The sequence below is a fragment of the Eretmochelys imbricata genome, chromosome 2 (genome assembly GCF_965152235.1).
Source record: "Eretmochelys imbricata isolate rEreImb1 chromosome 2, rEreImb1.hap1, whole genome shotgun sequence".
In the NCBI taxonomy this organism is placed as follows: domain Eukaryota; kingdom Metazoa; phylum Chordata; order Testudines; family Cheloniidae; genus Eretmochelys; species Eretmochelys imbricata.
In genome coordinates, this window is record NC_135573.1 from 204,600,413 (window position 1) to 204,616,860 (window position 16,448).

At 43.1% G+C, this 16,448-nt stretch overlaps 1 protein-coding gene and 1 long non-coding RNA gene across 4 annotated transcripts in view; one reads left to right on the forward strand and one right to left on the reverse strand.

Annotated features, from left to right (window-relative positions):
- ANKRD28 (ankyrin repeat domain 28) overlaps window positions 1–16,448 on the forward strand; it is a 228,353-nt gene that overhangs the window by 206,142 nt on the left and 5,763 nt on the right. For all 3 annotated transcript variants that reach the window (XM_077811314.1, XM_077811312.1, XM_077811313.1), the window contains exon 27: window positions 6,052–6,143. In XM_077811314.1, the coding sequence (XP_077667440.1) occupies window positions 6,052–6,143 (92 nt within the window). The remainder of the gene's footprint in view (window positions 1–6,051; window positions 6,144–16,448) is intronic.
- Window positions 367–2,200, reverse strand: LOC144260633 (uncharacterized). The gene is made up of 3 exons (XR_013345040.1): window positions 1,949–2,200; window positions 1,444–1,568; window positions 367–642 (listed from the first exon to the last, which is right to left on the reverse strand). It is a non-coding gene; the product is annotated as an uncharacterized LOC144260633 (long non-coding RNA).

Sequence of the window (16,448 nt, forward strand, 5' to 3'; positions counted from 1 at the left end):
CATTATCAAGGGTGGTGGAACCAACCCTGCGTGCCACCCCCAATGCTATATGGGCCCCCCCCAGTAGCAATATTGTGATCCTTGGGCTGCCTATCAACAATTTGCCAAACTATTGATACTGTCTCATAGGTAGGCCAGAGTTGTACAGCCCTCTCCTCCCTAACCAGCGGGCAGTGGAGTCCTGCGTAAAATGTAGGAGTGCTAGTTCCCTGGTTAAACATTTAACTGTGTAACCAATAACATTTTAATCAGTTACACGGTTATTTTTTTAACCACTATTTACATCCCTAAGCCAAATATAATTTTATGAATTATAACAGATTCATAGCTTTTATTGAACATCTGCCACAAGAATATAGGGAGCAATTCCAATCCACTGTGTCAGGGGGTCAGTTGGTGTCCAGAACTGCTTTTCAAGAATCCTAAGTTGCTGCAGACACTGTTGCCAGGTCCATCTCCATAGTGGTAGTGGTGATGTGCAGGGCATCTTGGCTCCATCCCTCGGGATTTCTGAGAAATAGAAAACACAGTGGAGGGACCTCCCCTTCGATGGTTGTAAGCTGTTCTTGGAAACCACAGATGAGTCCTTGCATACTCTAAAGGAGTGTAGGGCTACTTTACTATCGTTGGGTATATATACACCTACAAATAAGAAAAGGTTTAGTGAGTCACAGACTGCCACTGATCGCATCCTATTCAGTTTTCTGGGTTCGATAGGTCCACTAAACCCCATCCCCCACCCCACAGAAAGAGACGTAGATTTTGGAGAGGGAGGGCCTCCCAACCGTCGTCCAAGATCACCCAGTTGTCTTCAAAGCAACAGGTTTGATAGGTTGGTCGAGGGTTCACATCCTACTGCACCTCTGGATTTACAGCTGCACTCATTAGCCCACCTCCCGCCTTTAGAGACCACCTTGCCTAGTTCCAGCATGCTTGGAGATGGATCACTACAGACAACTGGGTTATAGAAGTCATAAAATGAATGGTATACTTTGATTTTATGTCCCTCCCTCCCTTTGACCCCCCCCCCCCATCCCTCTTCAGGGACCGCTCTTGCAAGCTTTTATTGAGACAAGAAGTGAACTCTCTCAGTTAGGAGCAATAGAGGCAGTTCCTCCTCCTCACAGGGGCAGGTGATTTTACTCTAAGTATTTCCTTGTGCCAAGGATGTTACTTAGATCTAAGACTTCTAAACAAGTTTGTGAAGTCTCAAAAGTTCAGAATGTGTGGCTGGCAGCTATAATTTCTTCATTAGAGAAAGGGGTTTGGTTTTCAGCCCACAGCATATAAGATGCATATTTCCATATAACAATGTACCCATTGCACAGAAAATACCTATACTTCACTATAGGCTAGGATCATTTCCAATAATGAGTGCTTTCCTTCAGTGTTTCCTTGGCCCCAAGGTTGTTCTCAAAAGTCTTGGCAGTAGTGGTTGCTTACCTTTGACAAGAAGCGATCCTACTCTTCCTATACCTTGACAACCAGCTACTCAAGGACCACTCCTACGAAGCAATGCTGTCTTCTACCCAGATGGTCCTTGCTGTGGTCCAGAGTTGGGTCTGTAGCTGAATGTAAAAAAGTCCACATCTAACCCTTGTACAGAAGGTACAGTTTATAGAGACATATTTGGGCTCACTGACAGCCAGAACCTATCTTCCTTTAGCAGCTTCTTAACTTTGTCATTTCTGGATGGGCAGTTCAGGGTAGCCCTTGAACCACAATAAGGAATGGACTTCAGCTCCTGGGACATGTGGCAACTTGCACCTTTTTGACAAATCACACGAGGCTACCTCTCCATTGCTTCCAGAGTTGGCTCAAAGCAGCATATTCTCCAATCTAACACATCTTGGACAGACAGTTGATAGTTCCTCTTCAAGTGAGGGACTCTTTAGACTGGTGGAAGGATCAAGTGCCAACGTGGCCAAGAAAAGCTTGGTACCCTTACCTGCTTCACGTATGTGTCCAATTGTTGTCCAGGCTCCCAGCCATTCCTCATCTACTGTCACATGATACAGGTTGTATGCTTCATCCCAACCTAGCGTTTCTCCGCCTGAGGGCATGGCTCCTTGATGGTTCATAGAGAATCCTCCTGCTCCATAGAAGTACAACAGGCACTACTGAATAGTAAAGAAAGATCAACCTGCACTACTTACCTGCAGAAATGGAAGAGAGTCTTCCATTGGTATTGTTGATGCCTCTTGTCTTATTTGGTGCCACTTTCAGTCCTCTGATTATCTTTTGGAGCTAAAGAAATCAAGTTATCAGTTCGACTAAGATCCATTGGCCACAGTATTAGCCTTTCATTCTCCAGTAGAAGGAGAATTTTTGCTCATCCAGTATCATCTATTTATTTATTAAGGGTTTTGGAGAATTTCTGTCTCCAGATTAGAAACCCTATCCTGACTTAGGACCTCAACTTGGTATTCAGTTACCTTATGAGATCTCCATTTGAACTAATGGCAACCTGTTCTGTGTTGCACGAAGACGGCCTTGTTAGTAGCCATCACATTGGCCTATAAGGTTAGGAAGATTGAGACTTGATGGCAGATTCCTCCCCACCCCCTTTCAAAGTGTTCTTTAAGGACAAGGTCTCTATGTCCACACCCCAAATTCTTACCTAAGCGTCTGTCAGAGTTCCACTTTAGCAGTCCATTCATCTACCAGTGTTTTCCCCAAAGTCACACAGTTCTTTCTCTACAGGAATCTTGTTCACATACCTTGGATGTTAGAAGGGCATTGGCTTTCTACTTCGATAGGACCAAGCAATTTAGGAAATCCATCTAAGCTCTTCAATTCCTTCACAGATGGATCCACAGGGTCCTCAGTCCCTACTCAGAGATTATCAAGATGCATATGTGGATGTATTATCACTTGTTATGATGTTGCAGGCATTCATCCACCAGCACCCCTTCCCTGAAAGGGTGATAACATGTTCAGCTAGAACGTAGGCAGCATCTACAGCATTACTGAAGAATGTAGCAATATCTGAAATATGTAGGGCCACTACATGTACATTTTTGAAACATTATGCCCTGATCCATGCTGCCAGATCCAATGCAGCACTTGATTCTGCAGTACTGTCTTCGGTTCTGGACTCTATTCTAAAGCTCCCTCCTTCATCTCGGGATACTGCTTGGGAAGGCGCCTGAAGTGGAGCACCCATAGACACACTACTCACTTGGTGCAGTAATTGCAGTTCTTCGAGACGTGTGTCTCTATGGGTGCTCTACTACCTGCACTCCTTCCCCTCTGCTTCAGACTGTTCCTTGGGGGACATTTGGGTGGAGAAGAAGCTGAGGGCAGTTTGTCTGGGCACCCCTATACAGTCTCGGTATTAAACATGAGGAAGCATTAAGGCATATGCGTGGGCCAGATGGACACTAACTGAAAATCTCCAACCAAGGGCTTGAGAGGTACATGTGCATCTGAAGTGGAGCCATCCCTCGGGGGACACATGAAGAACCAGTTACTGCACAAAGTATGTAACCTCTTCTTTCCCCTCCGCCCCCACACCATGAGCTTTATTTCTGTTTAAGATTTATCAATAATGTACTTGTTTCATACACAGTGTAGTGAGATTAATTTGGGGATTTTCACAAACTTCATAATAAATGAAAGTCAATATAGAACTGAGGTGAACTACCAAAGTTATTGGGTTTACTGTGTGCCCTGTTGTGGTTTCTTTTTAAAAACAATTAGATAAATTTTGATTACCACTCCTCTTCACATGATGCTTTAAAAGAGGATGCAGTTATAATGTTTGAGGTAAATCTGTCTGCTTTGCTTGATGGATTGATGTCTCGAAAATTTAAAGTTACATTTAATAATTGAAGGTTTTGAGTAGATAATGAATTCATTGTGCTCTGTGTTCTTTTTGCCACTTCGTGCCTTGAATTGTGAGAAAATTATTCCATCTGCAGAGACAGTTGGAGATCTTTGGTTTCTGAAAGCCAGAAGTTAATCTGTCTAAAAGAAAGGCATTAGTATTTCAACCAAAGTTCCTTCTAAGCTCAGGGTACCAAGGGACACACAGAGGTAGTTACTTGGGGTATGCAGGGCTGCAGAGGGGGAGAAGCACCTCTCCCACAGCCCCGGCCCTGGAGCTGCTGCGGCAGGGGAGAGGTACCTATCCCCTGCTGCAGCAGGTCGGGCAGCAATGCATTCACTTTATCTAGTTTCACAGTAGGTTAAGTAAGGAAAAAACTTGGCTCTTAAGACTATCACGCTCCTGGGAAAGGGTGCTGGGATTACTAATGGTTAAAAGATTAGAACCTATTTAAGATCACTAATTACAAAGGGAATCATCTCTGCTATCTACTAGAAAAGAACTGCAAAAGAGTGCAAAAGAGTGTACACAGCAAGGTTTATATGGTTTTGTACCACTAGTTGCAGTTTAATTGTAACAACTGTTTCCACTTTTTACCAGCACAGAGAGTATGTGTAATTTAAATGACTACTTCTGATGCAAAACTAGTGTGAGCACAAAAATCTGTGCTACCTTAAATTTGGTTGGGAATGTACTCTGTCTTAAAGATTTCTATTAAGTAATCAATCAAAATTCCGTATACCATCACAGACCAAATGCACGCAAGTCTTGTATAAAAACAAGCCAGTAAAAAACATTTTGGGCCGGGGTGGGGAAAACTAAGAATTTCTGCACAGTTTTATTCCTGTTTGTCAAAATTTCAAGAAAAAGGGCTTTTCAAATATTTGCGTGAAAAATTTTGACCAGCTGTAGTAAAAACCTATTACCAGGTTTACACTACCCTGAAAAGTAATTTAGCTCCCTCTGCTGGTTTTACATCAGCAATGCTCTGTCCCTGAGTACATCCTGACCTCAAAAGTATGAATGCCCAGTCAAGCAAGCTGGTTAACAGAGAACCTTTGATAAAATGTAGCTTCATTAGGAAAAGCAGGTGATAGCACACAGCTGTGTTTTCAAATAGAAGAAGAAAGATTTGGTAGAGATAAGCTAGTTTAAAGTAACAGCAAATATTATGAACTTCTATACATATATCTTTAAAGACTTAAAAAGCAAACACCAGTGTTTGGGTTATTTTTTTTTAAATGATCGGCTTCAGTGTGGGAGATATGACAGAGTTCTTTTAAAATTATAATTACTCCAATTTGTGTTTAGTAAACCTGCATTTGAGGAAGTAAGGATTAAAGTTTCTGGAAGCACTTGGTGTTTGCTTATCTCTCCTTCACTGGAGTCAATGGAAAAACTTCAGTGGGAGCAGAGTTAAGCCAATGTTGACTGCTTTTGAAAAATATCGCACTCTACATAACCAAGGTATGCCGACTCAGCACCTCACATGCAAACCACTTGAATACAAATGGTAGGGCCTGCACACCAACCCTCTACCCAGCCCTGAACCTCTTCCCACACTTCGAGCCCCTCGGTCCCACCCCCATATCTCCTAACCTCCATATTTGTGCACGCACAAAATTAATTCCACACATGTTTGTAAAAAATTGGGGGAATATTGATTTTAACTATTCTATATAATAGAATATGACTAGCATCTTGCTAGTGGTATTCTAATAAAAGACAATTGCCATTGACCTGCATAATTCCCCAGATGTGCTGCAATTGACTTTCAGATTGCAGTGAAAGATTAGTTATTTTAATTATGGACACAACTAGCTGCTATAATAACACTAAAGGGGAACGTTTGTTGCTGCCCTTTTAACAAGTGCTTTTTAATATTTTTGTTACCATAAGGCATGCCAGATGAAGAGTTATTCCCTCACAATGTCATATGTCATAAAAAGGAACAAGTATTACTAGTACATAATTTTTACTGCAGAAATGTTCTTTGCTGTTAAGAGGAATAATGAGTATTCGGCTTTACATTTTTTCTTTTTTTACTTTTAAATGAAAATTTTTTTTTTTTAATTTTACATTGTATAAGAAGTTAAGGAACAGAACAAATAAAGGCTATACATAGTGTGGTTGTAAATACGGATGGGCACTTGATCCCTAAAATATTCTTTTGTATCTTGTTTTGAGGCTTCTTCTATAACCAGGTTTGTTTGTCTTCACAGACCTCTGCATGTTGCTGCTCGAAATGGATTAACAGTTGTAGTTCAAGAACTTTTAGGCAAGGGAGCAAGTGTACTTGCTGTAGATGAAAATGGTAAGAATAAAATTCACCTTGTTTTCCAGTAAGAAACAGTAGTTTATGCTCTTGATTTGTGAAGTGGTAAACTTTCTTAAGTTTTATATTGGTTATATGATGGAATGCTTTCTTCTAAGAATGGGACATGTGGATGCTGGGTCAGATTAGCAAAGCAGGGGAAATGGAAGAGCCTGATTAAGTTTGGAACATTAATGCAGGTTATCACACGCAAATAACTGATTTCGCATTGCAGTCTGATTATATTAGGTGTAAATACAATCATTTTAGCAATATTGGAAACTATCATAAGAACACAGTATCAGAGTATACTCTTACTTTTGGACATTAGTGACTTGGGTTTAATAGGCATGCAGTTAACTAAAATCTTTTGAGTATAAATTTCTAAAGGTAAGTATGTACCATAGATCCCAGTTTTTGGGTCTCAAGCCTCTGGCTTGTAAGAGCTTTGCAGTACATAGAAGCAAGGAAACAGAACTGTCTCATCTCAAAGGTGAAATTGTGCGCTTTGTTGGGACATAATGGAATTTAACACCATCAACTGTCACTTTCTTTTCTCCTGTCTGAAAAGCTTTGTAGTCCTTGTGCTGTTTTATTTCCCAGCATGGAAAGTGATTTTGAGTGGTTGCTGCTTTTTTCAACAGAAATGCCTGTGAAATTTATAGTTCCAATCACTTTTTAAGCTGTTTCTTTCTCTTGTAACTTCCCATTATGTTTCTATATTTCACTGCTTAATCTATCTGAAACGTTATTTATCATCCGATGAAGTGAGCTGTAGCTCACGAAAGCTTATGCTCAAATAAATTGGTTAGTCTCTAAGGTGCCACAAGTACTCCTTTTCTTTTTGCGAACACAGACTAACACGGCTGTTACTCTGAAACCTGTCATTATTTATCGTAGGTAGTGGTTGCCACATCAGTAGATCTCTAAAACGAAAAGAGATTAGAAGGGTAAAATATTTGGGGTGGGGTTAGTTTGTGTAGCTTGGTTTGTGTAGCTTGTGAATTTGACAGACTATTTGTCTGATCAGTTTCCCCTATGTAGTCAGTCAGTCCCCCTGTTTGTGAGGATCTTTCACACTGCAACAGGAGAGAGAAACATTTTAGTAAAAATCATACAATTGTCAGAGGGACTCAGAGGTAAATGTAGCATGTGAACTTTTTTAACTTTTAATTTTAAATTAAAAGGACCTGTTGGTTTTGTCTAATTTAGTTATCATTTGGGTTTCTAGTTTTTCTTTATAGCGACAGTTTGATTTCTTTGTTTTCAGCAGCCCTGGATGTCCATTATGAATACAAACTGACTTTGTCTTTGGCATGGCCATGTCAGCTTAGGATGTGAGCTAGCAAGATGATGATGCTTTTAGTTGACAGAGCACACATTTCATATCTGTCTTGGCCTTTTTTAAGAGATTGATAAATCCAGTTCAGGATTATAGAAGTCACGATAGGTTTGGTGGGAAGGAGAAAACAGAAAGGATTCATTACTACTGCAGCCTTTTCTTTACCTTGGTACAAAAAGTGTCATCGGAACAACAAAAACCTTTGCAGGTGTGAGATCTATAATTCTTGGCATGGTGACTGTTTTATCAATGTAAGTGGATCATTACATGGACTTCCAGCAAAAACTGCTGGAATATCTTCTGTGCTGGCCTGTCTAGGTTACAGACAGTAACTGTGTTCATTTAACAGAAATTTGGCTTTTTATGAATATGGAAAAGATAGACCTACTTCAGTTTAGCCCGCCACCTTCCAATTTATGAGAGAATTGTTGAAAAACTCTGTTAAAAATCTTCTTAGTAATAACCTCCAGTATCATGGGCAATTAATATCCTTAGCTGATAAAACCTCTTTTTGAGCCACTTGATTCTTGTGACCACATATTTTAATTTTAAACTTTTATTCCTAGCTTCAACTTTATCTCTTAGGATTAAATTCACTTGATATTAATGATTGTACTAAGTTTTAGGTACAAGTCATGGTGGAAATTAATCCTAAATTTCATCTGTTATCACTTTAATCATTCAATAATTTTCCTCTGCTTCCACGTCTGTCTTCGTGAAGCTCTTTGTCATGAAGTAAATTTGAAAAGGTCTATTGAATTTTATTGGATCAGGCAAATGCTACCCAGCCATAAGTTTATCGAGTTTTTTCCTTCATTTGGCACCACAACATTAAGAAGTTTTGGTCTAAGACAGAGGCGGGCAAACTACAGCCCGCGGGCCATATCCTGCCTGCGGGACTGTCCTGCCCGGCCCCTGAGCTTCTGGCCTGGGAGGCTAGCCCCCGGCCCCTCCCCTGCTGTCCCCCCCCCCTTCCCCGCAGTTATGCTGCTGCACGCTCATGCAGGGCAGCGTGTCTGGCTCTGGCGCAGCTCCCAGACATGCTGCTCTGAGCGGCATGGTAAGGGGGCCGGGAGGTTGGATAAGGGGCAGGAGGTCCTGGGGGGCAGTCAGGGAGCAGGAGGTGGTTGGATAGGGGGTGGGGTTCTGGGGGGGGGGGCAGTTAGGGGCGGGGGGTCCTGGGAGGGGGCAGTCAGGGGACGGGGAATGGGGGGAGGTTGGATAGGGCAGAGGTTCTGGGTGGGGGGCAGTCAGGGGACTGGGAGCGGGGGGAGGGTTATATAGGGGGTGGAGTCCTGGGCGGGCGGTCAGGGGACAAGGAGTGGGGGGGGGAGGGGGTTGGATGGGTGGGAGGTTCTGAGGGGGGTGGGAAGTGGGAGGGGCCAGGCTGTTTGGGGAGGCACAGCCTTCCTTATCTGGCTCTCCATACAATTTCGCACTCCGATGTGGTCCTCAGGCCAAAAAGTTTGCCCACCCCTGGTCTAAGGAAACCTTCAAAAATTGTTTGCAAGACTACATAACTTTAGCTAAACTGCCTTTAACTTATCATATTAAAGGTGCCTTTGATCAATAGTATACTAGTGATAGCAGCCAGTTTCAGACTTCAGGTGTGCAGAACATCTACATGAGTTCTCTACTTCTGCTAAACATCATTTTCTGGACTCTGTATTTCCACAGTGATTGATTGTCATGTCAGTGCTGCAAAATCTGGTTATGTCACAGCTCTTCCCATGCTCTGTTTAAATTTGTTTAGAATGCCTCTGTGGGTATGCTTGAGGCATTGTAGCTCTCTCTCAATCCTCTCTCAATAATCCTTTTTATTGATGAGTAGAATATGAATAATGTGTCTTGCTTTTTCCCCTCAGAGTGGGAGGAATCTTGTTTGGTTCACTTTTATGAAATTTCATTGAGCTTATTGTATTCAGCTGTCTTCACTTGTAGTACTGGAGATTTTTAAATTTCTCAGGGGGGGCACTGGACTGGGACTCAAGACCTGAGTTCTATTCCTCTGCCTGCCACTGGTGGTTTGCTGGGTGATGTCACCTCCCGGTGCCTCAGTTTCCCTATCTGTAAAATGTGGGTAATATTTGCCACCTTTGTAAAGATTTATGGATGAAAAGTGCTGTATTAGAACTGATGGTTGAGGGCACAGATGTCCATTGTCCCTTCTTGAGGCAAGCAGTCACTTAATCTTTTAGGTATATTTAAACATAGAGTGTGTTAGAGATCTCTCCTAGCTGGTGCAAGACAGAAACTCAAGCCTGAAGAGTGTACAATTATTATAAATGGTACTTTTAAAGTAATTATTAAATGTAAATAATTTGTTTAATGTTCAGACTGGCCAGTAGTTTTATTTTTTCAGCATTTAATGCCCATCTGGGATGTCATGTTCCAGATAACACTGGTCAACAGAGCATTAACAAGTAGCATGTCTTAAAAATTTCAACAATAAAAAGCAATCAGTACTCTGAATTTCTTCCTTCTTTGCATTAATTTCACCATAGTGCACAAATAGTAGAAATAATGACACACATGATCAGTGTAAACAAATCTGTTTTACTTGTCACCTTCACAAGAGATCTGCAGCATTGATAAATGTTATCTGGAGTTCTGTGCATTGAGTATGAATAGTGAGCCTTTTTCTGTTCTGCCCTATCTGCCTGAAATGCCCTCTTCATCCCAGAGTAGCAGTCTCTAAAAGCCCTTTCCTTTGAATCCTCCTCAAAATGCACATCTCCTGTAAAGACTGTCATTGTTCTCTTTAACCTGTAGGTGCTATGATTTGTTATTAACACTAAAAACAAAATGTGCTGCACTGTTGAACATCCCGGTCAGCTGGTGCTTTTTGAACTTTTTTCTTAGGGTATGTCTATGCTACGAAATTAGGTCGAATTTATAGAAGTCAATTTTTTAGGAAGCGATTTTAATTGTCAATTGTGTGTCCCCCACTAAGCACATTAAGTCGGCAGAGTGCGGCCACAGTACTGAGGCTAGCATCGACTTTTGGAATGCTACACTGTGAGTAGCTATCCCACAGTTCCCGCAGTCTCTGCCACCCATTGGAATTCTGGGTTGAGCTCCCTGATGGGGCAAAAACATTGTCGTGGGTGGTTTTGGGTACGTCGTCAGTCACCCCTCCCTCTGTGAAAGCAATGGCAGACAATCGTTTCGCACCTTTTTTCCGTGCGGGCGCCATACTGCTTTCAGCAGACAGTGCAGTAGGGCTGCAAACCGTTGTCATCCAACTACCGCTTCCGCTGCCACTCTGCTCTCCTGGTGGTCTCGCAGGTCCTCTGTATGACCATCGTCATCTGCCGCTTCCGCTGCAACTCTCCTTGGCTGCTCTTGTCTCGCCATATCACGGCAAGCGTGCAGCCCGCTCAGCTGTTGTGTCCTGGCAGCAGACGGTGCAGTAGGTCTGCAAAACTGGCCATCCAACCACCGCTTCCCCTGCAACTCTGCTCTCCTGCAGACGCCACACCACGGCAAGCATGGAGCCCGCTCAGATCACCGTGGTAGTTATGAGCACTGTAAATACCTCGCGCATTATCATGCAGTATATGCAGAACCAGAACCTGCAAAAGCAGGCGAGGAGGCTATGGCAGCGCGGTGACGAGAGCGATGAGGACATGGACACAGACTTCTCTCAAAGCACGGGCTCCGGCAATTTGGCTATTCTGGTGGCAATGGGGCAGGCTCATGCCATGGAACGCCGATTCTGCGCCCGGGAAACAAGCACAGACTGGTGGGACCGCATAGTGTTGCAGGTCTTGGACAATTCCCAGTGGCTGTGAAACTTTCACATACGTAAGGGCACTTTCATGGAACTTCGTGACTTGCTTTCCCGTGCCCTGAAGCCCCAGAATACCAAGATTAGAACGGCCCTCACAGCTGAGATGTGAGGGCGATAGCGCTTTTGAAGCTTGCAACGCCAGACAGCTACCAGTCAGTCGGGAATCAGTTTGGAGTGGGCAGATCTACTGTGGGGGCTGCTGCGATCCAAGTAGGCAACGCAATCACTGAGCTGCTATCAAGGGTAGTTACTCTGGGAAACGTGCAGGTCATAGTGGATGGCTTTGCTGCAATGGGATTCCCTAACCTGTGGTGGGGCGATAGATGGAACACATATCCCTATCTTGGGACCGGAGCGCCAAGGCAGCCAGTACATAAACCGCAAGGGGTACTTTTCAATGGTAGTGCAAGCACTGGTGGATCACAAGGGACGTTTCACAGACATCAACGTGGGATGGCTGGGAAAGGTACGTGACGCTTGCATCTTCAGGAACTCTGGTGTGTATGAACAGCTGCTGCAAGGGACTTACTTTCCAGACCAGAAAATAACCATTGGGGATGTTGAAATGCCTATAGTTATCCTTGGGGGACCCAGCCTACCCCTGAATGCCATGGCTCATGAAGCCATACACAGGCAGCCTGGACAGTAGTCAGGAGCTGTTCAACTATAGGTTGAGCAAGTGCAGAATGGTGGCAGAATGTGCATTTGGACATTTAAAAGCTCGCTGGCACAGTTTACTCACTCGGTTAGACCTCAGCGAAACCAATATTCCCATTGTTATTACTGCTTGCTGTGTGTTCTACAATATCTGTGAGAGTAAGGGGTGAGACATTTATGGCGGGGTGGGAAGTTCAGGCAAATGGCCTGGCCGCTGATTACGTGCAGCCAGACACCAGGGCGATTAGAGGAGCAAAGCAGGGCACGCTGCGCATCAGAGAAGCTTTGAAAGCTAGTTTAATGGCTGACCAGGCTACAGTGTGACAGTTCTGTTTGTTTCTCCTTGATGAAAACCCGCCCCCTTGGTTCACTCGACTTCCCTGTAAGTCAACCGCCCTCCCCTTCCCCTTCGACCACCACTTGCAGAGGCAATAAAGTCATTGTTTCAAATTTATGCATTCTTTATTAATTCATCACACAAATAGGGGGATAGCTGCCAAGGTAGCCCAGGAGGAGGGAAGCACCAGATTGGGTGGGGGAGGAGGGAAGGACAAGGCCACACTGCACTTCAAAACTTATTGAATGCCAGCCTTCTGTTGCTTGGGCAGTCCTCTCAGGTGGAGTGGTTGGGTGCCTGGAGCCACCACCCCCGCCCCCCGTGTTCTTGGGCATCTGGGTGAGGAGGCTATGGAACTTGGGGAGAAGGGTGGTTGATTATACAGGGGCTGCAGTGGCCGTCTGTGCCTTTCCTGCACCTCAACCCTATGCCGGAGCATGTCAGTTTCATCCTCCAGTAGCCTCAGCATTGCATCCTGCCTCCTCTCATCACGCTGCCGCCACCTCTCCTGTTGCTCCAGCCATCTATCCTCTCGCACGTCCCTCCTGTACTCATGTTCATTTTGTGCTTACCTGGAATCTGACATTGTTTGCCTCCATGCATTCTGCGGGGCTCTTTCAGTGCGGGAGGGCTGCATGAGCTCAGAGAACATTTCATTACGAGTGCGGTTTTTTTGGCCTTCTTATCTGCACTAGCCTCTGGGATGGAGATGTTAGTGGCAGTGTTGAAACATTTGCAGCTACGGGAGGAAAAAAAGGGAGAGTAAAACTGAAAGACACATTGGCTATTTAAAAGGAGGGACTGATGTTTTCGGGTTAACATGCAGCACAAACCCAACTAACCACCCCCACACACACACACCCAATTCTCTGGGATGATAGATTCACTGCTTCCCCCACCACGTGGCTAACAGCAGGGATGATTTCTTTTCAGCCACAGGCAAACAGCCCAGCAGGAACGGCCACCTCTGAATGTCCCCTTAATAAAATTCCCCTATTTCAACCAGGTAACCGTGAATGATATCACTCCCCTGAGGATAACACAGAGATAAAGAACGGGTGTTGCTTGAATGCCAGCAAACACCAGGACCACACGTTGCCATGCTTTCTTATGCAATGATTCCAGACTACGTGCTACTGACCTCGCGTGGTAAAGCATCCTACCATGGAGGACGCAGTAAGGCTGCCCTCCCCGGAAACCTTTTGCAAAGGCTTTGGGAGTACCTCTAGGAGAGCTTCATTGAGATGTCCCTGGAGGGGACTTTTCCAGTAGCTGTACTGGCCACGAATGCATCCCAAGTCTTCAGGGCAAATTAATCATTAAACACGCTTGCTTTTAAACCGTGTATTATATTTACAAAGGTACACGCACCAGAGGTGCCTTCTCCGCCTTCAAGGTCCGGGAGCCTGGGTTGGGAGGGTATTGGCTCCAGGGTGATGAACGGTTTCTCCGCTTGCCTGGTGTGCACTATCTTCAACCTCCCCCTCCTCATCATCTTCCTCGTCCCCCAAATCTTCATCCCTGTTCCGTGAGACTCCCTTGCAGAAGTCCTCGTACAGGTGTGGGATAGTTGTAGGGGCACCTCCTAAAATTGCGTGCAGCTCATCATAGAAGCAGCATGTCTGGGTCTCTGACCCCGAGCGGGCGTTTGCCTCTTGGGTTTTTTGGTAGACTTGCCTGAGCTCCTTAAGTTTCTCGTGGCACTGCTGTGGGTCCCTGTTATAGCCTTTGTCCTTCATGCCCTTGGAGATTTTTACAAATATTTTGGCATTTAGTCTTTTGGAACAGAGTTCTGATAGCAGGGATTTGTCTCCCCATACAGTGATCAGATCCAGTACCTTCCATTCAGTCATGCTGGAGCTCTTTTGCGATTCTGGGACTCCATAGTCACCTCTGCTGATGAGATCTGCACGGTCACCTGTGCTGATCAGCTTGCCACGGTGGTCAAACAGGAAATGAAATTCAAAAGTTTGCGGGGCTTTTCCTGTCTACCTGGCCAGTGCATCTGAGTTGAGAGCGCTGTCCAGAGCAGTCACAATGGAGCACTCCTGGATAGCTCCCGGAGGCCAATACCATCAAATTGCATCCACACTATCCCAAATTCGACCCGGCATTGTCGATTTCAGCGCTAATCCCCTCGTTAGGGATAAGTACAGAAATAGATTTTAAGAGCCTATTAGGTCGACAAAAATGGCTGTGTTGTGTGGACAGATGCAGGGTTAAATCGATCTAACACTGCTAAATTCGACCTAAACTCATAGTGTAGACCAGGGCTTAGATTGTATGCTCCTTGGGGAAGGAACTGTCTTACTCTGTTCTGTACAGTGTCGTGCACAATGTCTATACTCAGCAAATAAATAATTTTAATACAAGCTCTTCTTCCCCCCATTAGCTGTTCTTCCTTAATATTATCCCATGTAAATATTATTTTGTGACAAGTTTGTTAGTTGTCTGCGCAGTTACCTAATGTACATCAGTTGAACAGACAATAACAATTGTTGAGGTTTCCTTAAAAACCTTGAGCAACTGGATCTACTTTTACAACAAAAACAATTCCTTAGCATATAGAGTATATGCTGATAAAATAAAAATTACCTCCTTGATGACACTTTAATTGGTTGGATACAAATCAAACACATGGCTTTCCTTTAAAGTTTTGTTTTATTTACAGTGTTTTTTAAATTAATAGTTAAGGCCCTTTCTTCAGTTTTTAACAATTTTTACCAAAATATTCCCAGGTTTTAAAAAGCTGCTGTTTGGTTTTTACTGATGTTCACTAGAATTTTGGACCACTCATGTACCTGAAAATACTGATTATGTTAAGAAAATCTAATAAGTTATATTAGTTAGATGTGTTTGTTAATAAATTAGTCTAAGGGGAAATGTGAGGCTATCTGTTAAAGTAAGGCAATGTAATGGAAGATGCACATGTGCAGACATGCATATGTGTATGTACTGTTAATGTACAGTTTGTGAAAGAAACCACAATATTAAACCACTTTTACTTACTTTTCTCTATTAGTTCTTTTCTGCCCTCCCGTCCGTCCCCCTGTTAATCCTGATATTTACTCAGAAAACTGTGAAGTTAATATTTTGCACCTAAGAACATAAGAATTGCCATGCTGGGTCAGACCAAAGGTCCATCTAGCCCAGTATCCTGTCTTCCGACAGTGGCCAATGCCAGGTGCTTCAGAGGGAATGAACAGAACAGGTTATCATCAAGTGATCCGTCCCCATCACCAATTCCTAGGTTCTGGCAAGCAGAGGCTAGGGACACCATCCCTGCCCATCGTGGCTAATTGCCATTGATCAGGGTGGATTTGATTTAAATCACTAGTCAGGAAGACTCGATTTAATCGTGGATTTCTACATAAAAGTGCATTCTTGTTGGTTGTTGTAACCTTAATACATATTCTTCACAACTCAGAGATAGATGTAGGTTTCATTTTTAGAAGGTACACACTGTATATTTTAAAGTAATTTATTTTGAAAACTTTTCAGAGTAGTTTTACAGCTATATCAGAAAATGAATGATTGGTTATTTCATTTCCCAAAGGTAATTGAAGCAGATATTTATGAAGTCATTGGGAGGTGAACTATCTCCAATTCAACAGGTTAATCATCAATATTTGGAGGATTTTCTTGCCATGCTGTATTAGGAGGAGAACCTCACCAGACAGACATTTTAATTGTTTTATTTTATTAAACAACATTATGTATTCTGGTTTTTTTCTTCAACAGCAAACATAATATTTTAACAAAACAAGCATATGAATTTTTGAATTTAAACATTCAAGTTTTTTAAAATTTGTTTTTAACTAAAATAGTTAAATGAAATATTTTCTTTAAAAAAACAAAAATTAAATAAACTGTGAGCCAGGTCAACATGAGAAGCTTAAAATATTGGCTAATGCAGCTAACTCAATAGTCTTCACCTTCATTTCCCTGTTTGTTCATAATCTGAAAAAGAAAAACAAGCTTTCCTGCTTTTTCAGGTTCCAAACGATTTCTCAATTTGGAATGAATTAGTCCAAAGGAAGAAAATATTCTTTCTACATCGGCAGAAGAAGCTACTGCTGTTAAGTGAGATTATCGCTTCAACAGTCTCTGAATCCAAGTGCTTAAGTGACTTCCACCAGTTCACTGGTGTGACTTTCTTTAAAACAGCATCAGCAA